Source organism: Elgaria multicarinata, chromosome 6, assembly GCF_023053635.1.
Source record: "Elgaria multicarinata webbii isolate HBS135686 ecotype San Diego chromosome 6, rElgMul1.1.pri, whole genome shotgun sequence".
In the NCBI taxonomy this organism is placed as follows: Eukaryota; Metazoa; Chordata; class Lepidosauria; order Squamata; family Anguidae; genus Elgaria; species Elgaria multicarinata.
In genome coordinates this window covers 103,101,892-103,116,684 of record NC_086176.1, presented here as the reverse complement: position 1 = coordinate 103,116,684, position 14,793 = coordinate 103,101,892, and the positions used below count along the sequence as shown (strand labels likewise).

The 14,793-nt window shown below is 43.2% G+C and overlaps 1 protein-coding gene across 7 annotated transcripts in view; it reads left to right on the top strand.

The window, feature by feature from the left end:
• The window catches only part of NEDD4L (NEDD4 like E3 ubiquitin protein ligase), a 289,888-nt gene that overhangs the window by 78,037 nt on the left and 197,058 nt on the right, over nt 1-14,793 (top strand). For 6 of the 7 annotated variants that reach the window (XM_063128205.1, XM_063128204.1, XM_063128209.1 and 3 more), the window contains one exon: nt 6,282-6,355. In XM_063128205.1, the coding sequence (XP_062984275.1) occupies nt 6,282-6,355 (74 nt within the window). Of the gene's footprint in view, nt 1-6,281; nt 6,356-14,793 lie in introns of those variants that run through there. The other variant, XM_063128210.1, reaches the window with a different exon arrangement.

Sequence of the window (14,793 nt, the reverse complement as noted above, 5' to 3'; positions counted from 1 at the left end):
TGAACCTAGCTTCTTATATACTGCTTGACATCAGAAGATCTAAGTAGTTTACATAAAAATATGCATAAAAGCAATATAAAAACCAATGTAAAAACCGTATAAAATAATAAAAGCCTTACAGGAACAGTAGAACAGAGCAGGGTGTATCCATCGTGGAAAGCCTCAGTAAACAGGTGTGTCTTCAAGAGGCACATAAAGCCCACCACAGTTTCAATATCCCACCACCTCTTTGCCTAACCGGGATCTTAAGCTGGAGGAAGCAGGGCCATTGTCCTTCAGTTTTCAAATGCTGCCATTGGAATTTCCCAACAAGAGGTTCGGGTTACTGTCACTAAAGCTTGTGGTCATGCTTGACTGAACGCCTGCCATGCAAAAATAAAGGTGCAGTTTGTATATGTAATAGCAAAACCCAGTTTTAACAAGATTCATCTCTTTAACTACTGTAACAGCTCTTGGCAGCTGGTTGTGTGTTGGTTTCAGCTACTGTTGAGTGTTGCAAAGAAACTGCAGGTTAGTGCAAGGGACTATCTGTATGTCTTCTTTGCCCAGCAGGGGCTTCATGGTGGTGATGCGCCGGTTATACGACGCAGCCGCTGACTCGAAGCCACTATAGGGCTTTCCCCTGAAGCTTTGCATTAAAAAAGTCAGGGACTTTTCCCTTCCAAGCGAAGTCATCATGGCCCTTCTGCTGCGTAACCTCACTCCAGTGTTGAGCTGGGGGCATTCCGGGGCGGATGGTGAGCACTGATTAATTGGCAGGGGGAGGGCCAAGCAAGTCAAATGGCTGCCGGAAAGCCTGCTCTGCTTCTGGCAATTGGGATTACCTGTGCCACCCTGCAGCAGCTAAACCGTGGGATTTAGTGGCAGGCAGTGGCAAAGCAGTGTCGTGAAGACAAGCTCTAAGAGAGATTTATTTTATTTATTTATTACATTTTTTATTTATTACATTTTTATACCACCCAATAGTCGAAGCTCTCTGGGCGGTTCACAAAAATTAAAACCATAATAAAACAACCAACAGGTTAAAAGCACAAATACAAAATACAATATAAAAAGCACAACCAGGATCAAACCACGCAGCAAAATTGATATGGTGTGTAGGCAGTTGTTCTTAATAGGAAAGGTGTTTCAGCCTCTCTTGAGCAATGAATAAAATCTCAGAGGACAGTTTATGAAAGAGCCAGAGGTTTTAGGTGTTATGCCTAAATAAGATTATCACCGAGTTCCCAAAATTAGGGATGCGGAGAGTTTTGTTCACTTCACATTTTGATAAGAATTCACTAAATTCGCAGTTCCCAAAACAAAATGTGAACTGAAACAGCGTTATAATTTTGGCATTTACAGTTTCTGGAAGTTTTGTAAGGTAGCTCTCTTGAACAAGAAATGTGTATCAAAATCTGTATATTAGGGAAATACCTGCACAAAAATGCATGGATTAGTGAACATATCTTAGAGCTTTGCATGAAGGAAAATGGCTTGCAAAAATGTGTGTATCAGGCAAAATTGTGTACAAAAATGTATATTAAGAAATGCATATGACTTTTTTTTCTAACAAAGAAAAAAGTCACACACTGCTGCAGAAATGTGATGGAATGAAATTAAGATAGGAAATAGTAAGAACTGCTATTGACCGATTCGTCCATGCCTTCCCCAAATATTGAGACAGGTGGATAAATAGATTCATCCTGTTGCCACATCTTGAATGGTTTTTTTTTAAAGTGTTTGTTATCAGCAGACAGTGTTAGTAGAAAAAGTCATCTCTTGCATAAGAGTTTCATGTGTGAGGAGTGGAGGGAGTGGGAGAATGAGGAAAAAACAATCCATTTTCATGAAGGACCAGTATAGCAGAAGCACTTGTCCCAGAATAGCAGCCTTTTGTTCCATTTTAACGAAGCTGGAATAACTCTTCCTCTTGTGTCCTACCAAGGGATTTGACTCCACATTCTACTTTATGCCCATGTTGAGCAGTGGAACAAATCTCCAGGTCTTCTCCATACACTAATCCAGGTTGAAAATACAAAGGGGTTGGTCTCGCTTTTAAAAAGAGCCAACCGAGTTAAGAGGTAGGGTACATGGCCCAGTTTTCATATAATGAAAAGCCATAGTTTTTCTTTTAATAATCTGGGTTGTCATGAACAAGCCAGCATGCTAAAATGGTTCTTGTTGATCCCTCCTGCTTGGCCTCTACCAATGGGAATGGCTAATAACCCAGGGATGTTACCCTGGATTGTTTAGCATGATGTCCGAATTCGGTTTAACCCTGATTTCCAACTCTCTAGGGGAAGAGAGCGTGCTGGCTTGTTAATGACAACCCAGTGTTTTAAAAAATAAAACCCTGGGCAGTTGTTACATGCAAACCGGGCATACATGAACAGTTAAGTGATCTTGAATATCCTTCCTTAAGGACAGAAGTGAAAGTATTCCTTGGCTAACGTTATATGCCTCTAGGAAGGAATTGGTTTTTCAGTAGTTTCTGGTTTTAGATGAAAGCTGGCGTTGACGTTTAAATCCTTTTGTGGTTTGGACTGAGGTAATTAATCTCTTTCTGTCTTTCTCACCTTGTTTGCAAAGTGGAACTGATATCCCAGCGAATGTATTTACTCAGAAATCAGAATAGAAGTTTTGAATGTAAGTGTTACACAGGAAGGGGTTGTGAGTGGGTAGGTGGCCAAGTCATCCTGGAGTGTGTGCATTTAGTTAATTGGAAGTGTTTTAATACAGCTCTTCAATTATATCTCCAGGAGTTTTGATAGGTGGTCAGATAAACTGCCCTTGTTTGACCAACTGATTTGCTATGGGTAAAAGCGATGTCTCATCAAGGAGTGACCTCTCATTTCCTGCTACTCTCTACCCTGCTGAATTGTGGTGGGATTATGTGAGCCTATTTCCTCATTTTCTTACCTCAGAATCATTACCTCTCCAGTTTCATGGTGGAGAAATATTATGGACTCCCGTTTTAGGTGGCCTCACTTCCATTCTGTAGCCAGACGTTTTGTGGTGAAGGGGTGAGGAATCAACATAAATACAGAGAGCCTCATATGTTTCAATTTATTTAGCAAAAAACCTGAGGGAAAATCCAAAAGTGACATTATAAAGGAATTATTCATGTTCATGCTGATAGCACCTCACAGGGTAATAGCTAAAAATTAGAAAACTGCAGAACGTCTAACATTGAAGTTTTGGTACATGGAGTGGTGTGGCAGAAAAATTGACTTAGCAACTGAAATGAGTTAAAGGCGATGTCTAAATATCTTTTATTCTATATACAAATCAGGGACATGCCTATCAATATTTGTCAAAGCCTACCCTCAGATTATTGTAAAGAGATTAAATATAATTTGTTATTATGAAGAACCGTAAAGAAAACCTCCAACCATTCAATGGATCCCACTTATATTTTTATCTGTAAAGGAAATGGGGGGTGGGGAGAAATATATTAAATGTATTACCCTCTGTCAACAACTAGATTTAAATTCAATGTGTTTGGTTGTCAGTCATTGTAAATCATTTTTATTTTTAAAAGTTTTTTAGCCGTATTGCTTTGTGAGTAATTGGGTAGAATTCGATAGAGCCAGTATGGTGTAGTGGCTAGAAAGTTGGACCGAGAGTCCAGAGATCTGGATTCTAGTCCCCGCTCGGCCGTGGACTTTGGGCTGGTCACAGACTCTCAGGGTTGTGGTTGTGAGAATAAAATGGACAGGTGGAGGATTATGGACGTCACCTTGGGTTTCTTGGAGGAAAAAAGGCAGGATATAAATGCAATAAAAAGGGGAAAAGAAACTACCTGTGCACTTTCCTCTCCACAACAAAAAGGGCTACTGACTTGATTCCTTTTTTTAAAAAAATGAAAGGTGAAATATTCCTGAGGGGGATTGCTTTCTCTTTCTTTCTCCCTCTCTCTACTCCTCTGTCCCCATCATTATAACCCTGCTGCACTTGTGGTTTGTTTCCCCCCCCCCCCCCGTGTAGCAGGTATTTTGTCATGGAAAGAGTGGTGGAGTAAATCAGTGGCTTCTGGTGAGAATGTGGTTACTCCCTCAAGCGTAGCACCTTCTTAGGATGGTTGGGTCTGCTTCTGTGGAAAGAGAAAATGTGGCGTGTTTCTCTTGCTTGGGTTTTTATGCTTTTTTGTATATTCAGGGGCTCTTCTCAAGGGCCAGATTCCATGGTTGGAGAGGGTAGCAAATACCTAGGGTGAGTGGCAGGCAGGCATGTACTAGTTGGGCATGTGGCAGGTAGGTAGGCAGGCAAACCACCTGGAATAGCTGAAGGAGAGCTTAGTGCAACCTTCTTCATTTCTGTACTAGCTGTACCAGTTGCCAGTACATTTCTGGGCTCAATTCAAAGTGCTTCTGTTGACCTTTAAAGGCCTAAAAGGTAGGGAACCTATTTGGGGTTGTGGGTCAGATAACTGCCCCCCCCCCACCGGATGACATTGGGGCAGGGATGAAGGAAGAGCAGCGTACAGAGGAATCTCTGTTGCTCCCTCTGACCAGTGATGGGGAGAGTGCTGGACGGGGCGACAGGCCAGCACCTTCATGGGGGAACCTTCATGGACTTGATTAGACCTGTGGGTTGGAGGTTCTCATGTCTGCCCTACACATTCAGATACAGGTTATTTGAAGAACCACCTGTATCCCTATGAACCTGCTTGTGTTTTAAGATAATCTTTGGAGGCTCTACTTACTGGCCCACCACTATGATCAGTAATGGTTGGTGTGCCCTAGATAGAGGGCCTTTTCAGTGGTGGCCTCTACCCCATGGAATCTCCTCCTGGGAGAGAAATGGCTGACTCCAACTGTCGCTGCTTTTAAGAGGGCTTGAAGAAAAACTACTTCTACCGTCTGGGTTTTCATTTTAAAAAAAGGTTTTATATTATTTGCTCCTGTTAGCTATTTGAAATTTCATTTTAGTTTTCTTGCCTTATTTTAAAATGTTCTTTTAAATTAATAATTAAGATACTTTTATAGTTTGATACTGAATGTTATGTTTTATATTGTAAGCAGCCTTGGAAAGGCCACAGTCTTGAAAGGTGGATAAGAAATTTACATGAATAAATATACTTAAATAAATAAATAAATATAAATAAATAAATAAATTCCTATCATGTTTGCTCTCTGCAGTCATCTTTCCTCAGGATAAACATACTAGACCTCAGAGTCATATGAAGAGGAAAAGCAAATGCAAAAGAGCTCTGGCAGAAAGCTTTTAGTCATTGTGTTATTCTCCCAATAGGGGGAGCCCTGATCTCAGGGTTCTAGGCTGCACAGGGAACCTCCATGAGCAGAGAAAGCTGCTCAGTGCAGAAGATACAACTGAACTCTTGCGTTCGTAAGGGAGCCAGTGTGGGGTAGTGGCTAGAGAGTTGGACTGGAACTCAGGAGATCGGGGTTAAAGTCCCTACTTGGCCATGAAGCTCACTGGGTAACTTTGGCCCAGTCACAGACTTTCAGCCTAACCTATCTCACAGGGTTGTGGTTGTGAGGATAAGAACACAAGAAGAGCCCTGCTGGATCAGAGCAAGGGTCCATCTAGTCCAGCACTCTGTTCATACAGTGGCCACCCAGCTGTTGGCCAGGGATGAACAAGCAGGACATGGTGCAACAGCACCCTCCCACCCATGTTCCCTAGCAACTGGACACATAGGCTTACTGCTTCTGATACTGGAGATAGCACACAACCATCAGGGCTAGTAGCCATTGATAGCCTTTGCCTCCAGGAATTTATCCAACCCCCTTTAAAGCCATCCAAATTGGTGGCCATCGCTCCATCCTGTGGTAGTGAGTTCCATATAAATGGAGAGGAGGGAGGATTATGCATTCTGCCTTGGATTCCTTAAGGAAAAAAGGCAGAATATAAATGTAATAATAAATAAATAAATAAATTCATGCAAGTAATGACTAAAGAGGACTTACCTGGTGCCCTCCAGATGTGTTGGGCTGCAAATCCCATCATCCCCAGCCAGCTGTTTGGAGTTGGTGAGAGTTGCAGCCTAATATATCTGGGGGGCACCCAGTTGGGGGAGGCTGGTTTAGGTCATCCATTTTGTACCAGTGTTGGGCTCCAACCCTGCCCATAGATGACCATGTTTGGCTGGGAATGATGGGACATGCAGGCTAACACATCTGGAGGGCACCGGGTTGGGGGAGGCTGCTACAGTGTCTTCTGCCCTAAGGAGAGTTGAGCTTCTGCCCTTTAAATCCCACTTGCATTTGTATTTATACAGTTATATGCCTTTTTTAAGACTGTATTTTCTGTTCTTTTGTATGTGTTTTAAACAGGAGGAGTCTCGGACCCTTAGAGTTAAGGTTGTAGCCGGAATAGATCTAGCCAAAAAGGACATTTTCGGAGCCAGGTAGGTGTGCTGCATTTTATATTGCTTGTGTGACAATGGACCCTAAGTGACCAGACGTAAGCAGTGCAAACATCTGAAAAACAGCAGAAGCGAACAGGACCCGTAAAAGGACTGCAGTGGCTTCCCGTAGTTTCTACCCTCTGATGCAGTTTGACTATTTTGCTTGGGTTTGGGCTAGTTTGCATGATCACTGCAGCTCATCATGGTTTATTTAGGACACTAATTTAAGCCACGATAAGTTGTGGCTCAGGCGGGTGGCGGTTTTATAAACATACATAAGCGGGCTGCAGTGATCATGTGAAACTGGTCTTTGTGTTGGGTGGCTGCAGTTTCTAAATAAAAGCTAAATATACGCAGACTACAAACAATGATTTATATCATACTTCTTTAAAAAAGGCCCCTTTGGCGATGTTTGGGAAATGTGCAACTTTTTTTTAGCTGTGATGGGTGAAAACGTCAGAGATTTAACTTGTTGAAAAGCTTGTGTAGCATAGTAGCGAAGGCTGCAAGCTGTGAATTAGGAAATTCCTGTTCAAATCTGACCTGATACATGAATTCTCTAGATGGCCTTAAGCAATCCACTGTGTTAATCCTCGTCCCGCGTGTGAAATAGCGAATTAATTTACACAGTGGCTGTTTGGATTACTAAGAATGCAATCCCTTATATTCATGGCACTGGGAGCTCCCCCTGGTGGCTGATGAGGACATATGTAGAATCTTTTTTGTGGGGTGAATAACTATAGCACAGTTGGTTCCTCTGTATTATTATTATTTATTTATATAGCACCATCAATGTACATGGTGCTGTACAGATAACACAGTAAATAGCAGGACCCTGCCGCGTAGGCTTACAATCTACTTTCCAATGTTTTATTGCTCCCCTGGCCTTTGTGGAGACTCTGAGAAGCTCAGGGGCTGAATGAGAGCCAGCGTGGTGTAGTGGCTAGAGTGTTGGACTGGGAGTCGGGAGATCCGGATTCTAGTCCCCACTTGGCCATGGAAACCCACTGGGTGACTTTGGGCTAGTCACAGGCTCTCAGCTCAACCTACCTCACAGGGTTGTTGTTGAGAGGATAAAATGGAGAGGAGGAGGATTATGGATGCCACTTTGGGTTCCTTGGAGGAAAAAAGGTGGGATACAAATGTAATAAACAATTAAATAAAATGTTGCTTTGAGGTTCGCCTTCTTGCACTCCTCTCTTTCTCCCTCAGATAGCACCATCTCTCAGCGTTGATATGACCCCTCTATGTGGGAGGGCTTGAGCAATTGCTCCCCCCCCACCCCCCACCTCTGTCTGGGAGAAAAAGATTTTAAAAAAGAAAGAATAGGTATTTGTCCCTGATTGGAATTTGATCAGTAGTTTGAAGGGCTTCCACATAAGAATTAAATGGAAAAACATAGTGCCCCAGACATCATTAATTAGGCAAACCAAGTGACAGTGAATGTGCTATATGTTTTATTTTTATTTTTTTTATCGAGCCAAGACCTTTGGATCTTTTTGGTGCAGAGTTGAAGGTGTCAGAAGAGGGTTTAGAGAACATGATAAGATGCAATGATGAATCAGATCCCAAAATAGCTAGATAGGTAAATTTCTAAGGAGGCAACCACTGAAGTTGTGCTGCGGCAATTTAATGTTCTTTTTTTCCAATTTTCCTGCTCGGGGATGATTGCCACTTTACATTTTGAACCTGGGGAACTGCACGTCAGAAAACAAAAGACAGAAGCCACACATAGAGCATTATAAGTAGATATGTGTCTTTCAGACACATGACTTTCCCAATCACTGCTTCCAAGTATTTTTTAAAGAGCAAGTGCTGAATTTTGCATATGGGGTGTACTTCACACTCAAAAAGAGGCTGGCATATTTTAACCTGGAAATATGAAGCTATGTACCTTTGTTTTTAGAATCCTTCTCTCATTTTTGACATCTGGAGGCAGACTGCTGTTAGATGAGTTCACTTTTTCCCTCTGCAGAATAATGTAACGATGATAATGTTGTTGTTTTTGATGATGATGGAATTGTGAGAGATGAGGGACCTCTTTATTAAAACACATCAACTCTTGCGTTATTTTCAGGTTAATACCACACTTCCGGGACAATGCGCTGTATCCAATTCTGTCACTCCATAATGCTGCTTTTTGTCGTCTGCTAAACTTTGCAGCAAATTTTGCTTTCAGTATCTGTTCAGTTTTCCTGCAGTGCTGTTTAGTATTCCATTGGGTTCACTGGTGTAAGTCTGGAATGTGTGAGCCATGCTTATTCATGTTTCCTCTCCAGCCACCTGAAACTTAAACATTCCAGGAAGAACAAATGAAAACTCATCGAGTGAAGGATTGTTCATGCTATAATAATTAGGGGTGCACAGAAATTCACCACTTGAGATGCATCTGTCAGGTTGCCTTTGCCTTAACCTTCACTTCTCTCATGTGAGGTGCAGGGTGGGCAGAAAGTAAATCTCCAGGCATTTTGGACTTCAACTCCCAGCATTCCTGACCATCAGCCATGCTAGCAGGGGCTTCTGGGAGTTGAAGTCCAAAGCATCTAGAGATATACCTTCTGCCCACCCCTGCTCCGAAGAGACACACTTCCCAAGTCAATGTGGTGTAAATAGGATATTGTATTGTACAAGTTTTTAACTTTAAAATACTGCAGCTGGTGGCTGAGTTTTGCATTTTTCCTCCTCCCTCCCAATCCCTTTTCCTTTTGCGTCATGTCTTTTAGATGCCAAGCCTGAGGGCAGGGAAGGTCTTATTATTAATCTGTGTAAGCCACCCTGGGAGCTGTTTTTGGGTGAAGGGTGGGGTTAAAATGCTGTAAATAAATAATAGGCTCCATGAGCAAATTGTGGCCTCCTTTTCTGAGGCTTTGTGGCCTGCTTCATTTGGATTTGTTCTTGTTGTGTGTAGCCTGCTGTGCATGAGGCACCTGCTGTGTGCATATTCAGTCCTGCATTGCTTTGGTGTTGCTGGAGAGGATTGTTACGTTCTCCATCACTGCTTGTGCCAGTGACAGCAGAGTATGGCACTAGCCCCTGGCATTTTTAACACTGCAGGTAGCCCATCGTATGAGCCAAGCACACCTGGGAGGCGGTGTAACTCAGTGCTCGAACACCTGCTTTGCATGCAGGAAGTCCAGATTCAATCCCTGGCATCTCCAGGAAGGGTTGAAGAAAAACCTGTATGAATCCTTGGAGAAGCCACTGGCCTAGATGGCACAATGGGCCGACTCTTAAGTTAACAGATTCAACCATTTGAGCTCACAAGAGATTGGCATATTATTAAAGCATCGTCATGTTAGTTTATCTTAAAATGTAAATGTGGGTTTGGAATTAAGGAATTAAATTTATAGAACACACAGAAGAGGGCCGGGATCTCTTCTCGATCATCCCAGAGTGCAGGACACGGAATAATGGGCTCAAGTTACAGGAAGCTAGATTCCGGCTGGACATCAGGAAATACCTCCTGACTGTTAGAGCAGTATGACAACGGAACCAGTTACCTAGGGAGGTTGTGGGCTCTCCCACACTAGAGGCATTCAAGAGGCAGCTGGACAACCATCTGTCAGGGATGCTTTAGGGTGGATTCCTGCATTGAGCAGGGGGTTGGACTTGATGGCCTTATAGGCCCTTTTAACTCTCTTATTCTATAATTTGATGATTTTGATAAATGGTGCCCAATTTTCTGTAAACCTGCCATATCTTAGTTGACTATTTTATTGGTCTGACTCAATGGGCCTGTTCAGAAGTCACCTTAAACCCTGATGGTTAAGGCTTTTGGTTAAGCAGCAGGATTTAAGGTGTCTTGTGCGATACGTTTGCTAAACCCTGCTCACTCATTAACCACAGCTGGACTGTCTGCAGCAGGGTTAGTGGCTCTAACTGTGGCTTAAAGTGTTGTGTGGGCAGCACGGCTTCTGGTTAGTGCCAACCCCAGAGAACCACAGTTTCGCTAACCGCAGAGCCTGGAGTGTTATCTGAACAAGCCCAATATGAATTAACCTTTAATGACCCAGGCTTACTGTATCTTTGGACTCTGCTATACCTCATGTACATCCCTGTGCTTTTAAGTGTGACATGTGGCAAAGCAGGGTCTTCTGAGCAGTGGCACCACAATTGTGGGATGCTTGCTACAGAGACTTAAGCCCCATCTTTCTTTCCTTGGTGCAAACTGAAAATGTACTGATGCAACTTACTCTATGTGTATTACTCTAATTTGCAAAGGAATGCATTTTTTGGGGGACGAATTTCTAATCCATTTTTTTCATAGAAAATCCATATCACTAGCTGGAACCAATGGTTGGAAATTGCAGAGAAACTGATTTTGGCTAAACAAGAGGAGAAACTCATGTTCTGCAGTGGAACAGACTGCTGCAGGATGGAGTGGTTTCTTTCTTATTTATTTATTTATTCATTTTATTTATTACATTTATATACTGCCCATCAGCCAAAGCTCTCTGGGCAGTATACAATTAAAGTGCACAATTCTTGCTGGCTGCCCCCTTGCCAGGGATCTTGCATTGAGCACGGGGTTGGTCTAAATGGTCTCCAAGGTTCCTTTATGATTCTATGGTTGAAGACATTTCGCTGCCATTTCTTTATTTATTAAATTTATATCCCACCATTTGACCAAAAGGCTAACGATAATAAAGTCGAGATTAAAAACTGCATCTTGATTAAAACGTAACATAAAAACAAATCAATTAACCCTGATGAAAAGCACAGCAGTTAACAGATTAATTATATTGCTCTATAAACCTCCTGAGTCTACGATATCTGGCTATGTAGTATTTGCTGCGACTACGCCTTTAAATTGTGCATGTTAAAGGTTTGTTTGTGTCCTTTTCTTGTGGGGGAGAAAGTAAAGACATTTAAACATAAACGTTAATGGCCATCAAAAGGGACCTAGAGGTGGCTTGAGTTACGTAGCAGTGCTTTAAAATCTGCCAGCTACTCCTTAAAGAATTCTCAAGGTTTTAAACTGAAACGAGTTTCGTTAATGAAATAGGAACACACTGTCCTGGGCCCTGGATTGCTGCAAGCCTTATGGAATTGGGTCAGGTTTGCCAGGAACTGCCAAGCCGATGTGTCTTTTTAGAACTCAGCCCCTTAGCCTTTTGTAACTGGAATAAAAAGCAAACAAAACTAGCAACTCCAGAGCGTGACACTGGAGATGTGTGGTTTTTTGTTTTTTTTAATCAAGGTAACCGCAGACCCTTTAACATATATAAAATGATCAACAAACAGAAACAACAAGTAACGTGATAGGGATGCAGCACCACAGTCCCTCTCCAGAAAGCTGAGTCAACTTGCAGCGTGGAAGTATTGCTTTACCAACTAAAGAATGGAGATGCTTGTGAAACTTAAAGGCGTTTAGTTCATCAGAATGTATGCCAGTTGCTGGAATGGATAGGGAAGGTGCATTCAATGGCATAGAACCATAGAATAGTAGAGTTGGAAGGGGCCTATAAGGCCATTGAGTCCAACCCCCTGCTCAATGCAGGAATCCATCTTAAAGTATCTCTGACAGATGGCCGCTTGAAGGTCTCTAGTGTGGGAGAGCCTACGATCTCCCTAGGTCATTGATTCCATTGTTGTACTGCTCTAACAGTCAGGAAGTTTTTCCTGATATCCAGCCAGAACTGTACACAGTTCTTCAAATGTGGGTGCACCATTGATTTGTACGAAGGCATTCCAAAGTCTATTCTTTCTTTCCAGAATATTGTTTTCTGGCGGACTTGATAGCACCACTTAGAGCATCATCACCCATGTTTGCCCTGGGCCACTGATGGTTAACCCTTCCTGTAGACCAGGGATGGACAACCTTATGCTCTCCAGATGTTTTGGAGTACAGCTCCCATAATGGCTGATGGGAGTTGCAGTCCAAAACATCTGGAGGTGTACCACTTTGCCTACCCCTGCTGTAGACTGAGTGGTGGTTTGATGTGGGAGCCCAAGAACAAGCCTTCATGTGTCAAGAAGCCTCCAAGTGACAGCAGCAGCAGCAGCATCTCCAACAGCTGCTACAGGTTCCTAGAAAGGGTCTCCTCTCTAACCACTTTCAGGGGCAGCTGCCGGCTCACTTGCCTTCTCTTGGCCAGCAGCTTGGATGTGGAACAGCAGAGAGGAACCAGCCAATTATTGGAGCAGCAACCTTTTTGTTCCTCTCAGATGATCTAAAGAGTACCGAGTGCCTTTCTGTTTCTCTCTGAGCAATCACTTCCTGGCCCCATGCACATGGGATTTCATCCTATGTCAGTGCAACTCTGATTGCAGCCATAGAAAGGATTCCACTCATGGGAGGCCGTGGGATTCCCACAGAAGCCCGAGTCACAGTACTTCTGTGTTTAAAAACGAAGCCCTGTCCCCAGAAATATGGAGTTGGGAGAGATGATTTCTAAAGCTTCTGGCAGCAGTTCCGTACCTCTGCTAAATCTTTTGCTGCTTTTCCGTATCTACTCGCGTCTGCTCACTTTTACCATCCAGGCGAATTGAGGGCAAACCGGTTCCCGTGCTGGGAGAAGGATAGACTGTTCCCTTTTGAAAGCTCTCATCACAACACACCATCTGGTCTGGCATCCTGGTGCTGCGCAGCTCTGCCTTCTCTTCTCGTTTTGTTCAGCATTCTCGCTACCCAGGGGCATCGTTCGCTTCTGCAAGGGTCGGGGAGGCTCTGCGAAGTGCCCAATGAAGCCGATCATGCTGCAATCTTTTCTAAGTTATGTGTACCCTTTGGACATCGTAGAAGAACAGGTTCTCGCTGTCTCGTTCTCTAAATGTTGGCCTCGGTGCCCTTTTACGTTTTATAAACAGGGAGTCGTTTTTGTAACGGCTAAGTTATGAGTACATTTTAGTTGACACACATGCTACCCGCGTTGAGAAGGGAGAACAGTGTGACTGTTTATTGTGCTTTATGGGGCCCATTAAACAGCCCAGGTTGGGAGGCTCTGTTTTGCTTTTCAGATGTACAGCTTCCCTTCCCCTTGTCCCTGTGTCCTTGTCCCTGAAGGTCATGGTGCGCTTGAGGTATGGGCAGCCTGACCCATACCGAAGTTAAGCCAAAGGACTTCAGGTTGCCTAGTGGCCCAGTCTACGCTGCTTGTGTTGAATGGGAACTCGATCCATCAAAGCTTAAACTACACATTTCACAATGTGTTAGAAATATAGGAAGCTACCCTTATACTGAATCAGGTCCATTTACTCCAGTGTTGTTGGCACTGACTGGCAGCAGCTCTCCAGGGTTTCAAGCAGAAGTTTTTATTGCCCTACCTGGAGTTGCTGGGGATCGAACTTGGGACTTTTTACATGCAAATCAGGTGCTCTACCACTGAGCTACGGTATTGCATATAGCTATGGCTCCCTTTTTGCATTTATTAATTAAAAGCACATGACAGGCTGGCTGGGTGGAGCAATCCTTACCAGCAATGCAGCATGTGGAAGGAGTAGGTGATTATTTTCCCTTCCCAGCAATGGCTAGGACTAAAATCCCTCCTTCTTGACTAGAATGTTTTTTTTGGGAAAGTTCCCATTGGCACTGGATTTTAGTTCTGACTGCGTTGTGCAAAGGAGATAGACACCTCCCCTCTTCTCAGGCTGTGTTTGCTAGTAAGGATCATAACCACCCACCCCACTGAACCAGGCCAGTAATTAACTGTTGGCTGTGACTTGCTGGCCGTGACTTGTGAGAATCAAATCTGTATGGGTCCTTGGCTACTTCACCCCGAATCAGGCCTTTCTGTGCACTAAAAATCTTTGCCCATGCTGTGCACGTATGAAACTTGGGCATCTGCTGTATCCTGAGAATCACTTCTTTCATCTTAAAAGAAAAACAAAACTGTTCAAAGTTTCTAGCTGTAGGCTTGGGAATTTTGGGAGGAGATCTGAGAAGAATTTTCAGAGGTCTGGTTTAGATTTTTGATTGCTCTTACTACTACTACTACTACTATATTTATTTATTTCTTACCCGCCTCTCCCTTTGGATCTCCCTTACTAGATCCCAATAGCAAGTAGAATAAAAGATACTTGGTTCAGAAACACACATACGGGATGCTTAAGATGGAGGGTTCCTAGCACTACCAATCAAAAGGCATTGTGTAGCTATTCTGCCATTTCCCCCTTAACAGATTTTTATTTTCTGGTATGGAAGAAATGGTGGGGAAAATCAGGAGGGTTAGAAATGGAAGAGGACAATATTTGGACTCTCCCATAAAACTTTTCTCCTGCATCTGTAATATATTGATGGATGTTAACTCAAGCTCATTCACTAAGTTGAGCCCAGGACTCACTTCCAACACAGTTGCTAATGGAGTGTCATCCATCCTTTGTTGTATGAAGTCTTTGGCTCTTTCTGCACCTGCGGGTGTAGAGGGAGGGAGCACGCTTGAGGCAGGGCAATTGTGGGATAGAAGCATTATCTGGAAGCTCCCCAGGATTGCTTAAAT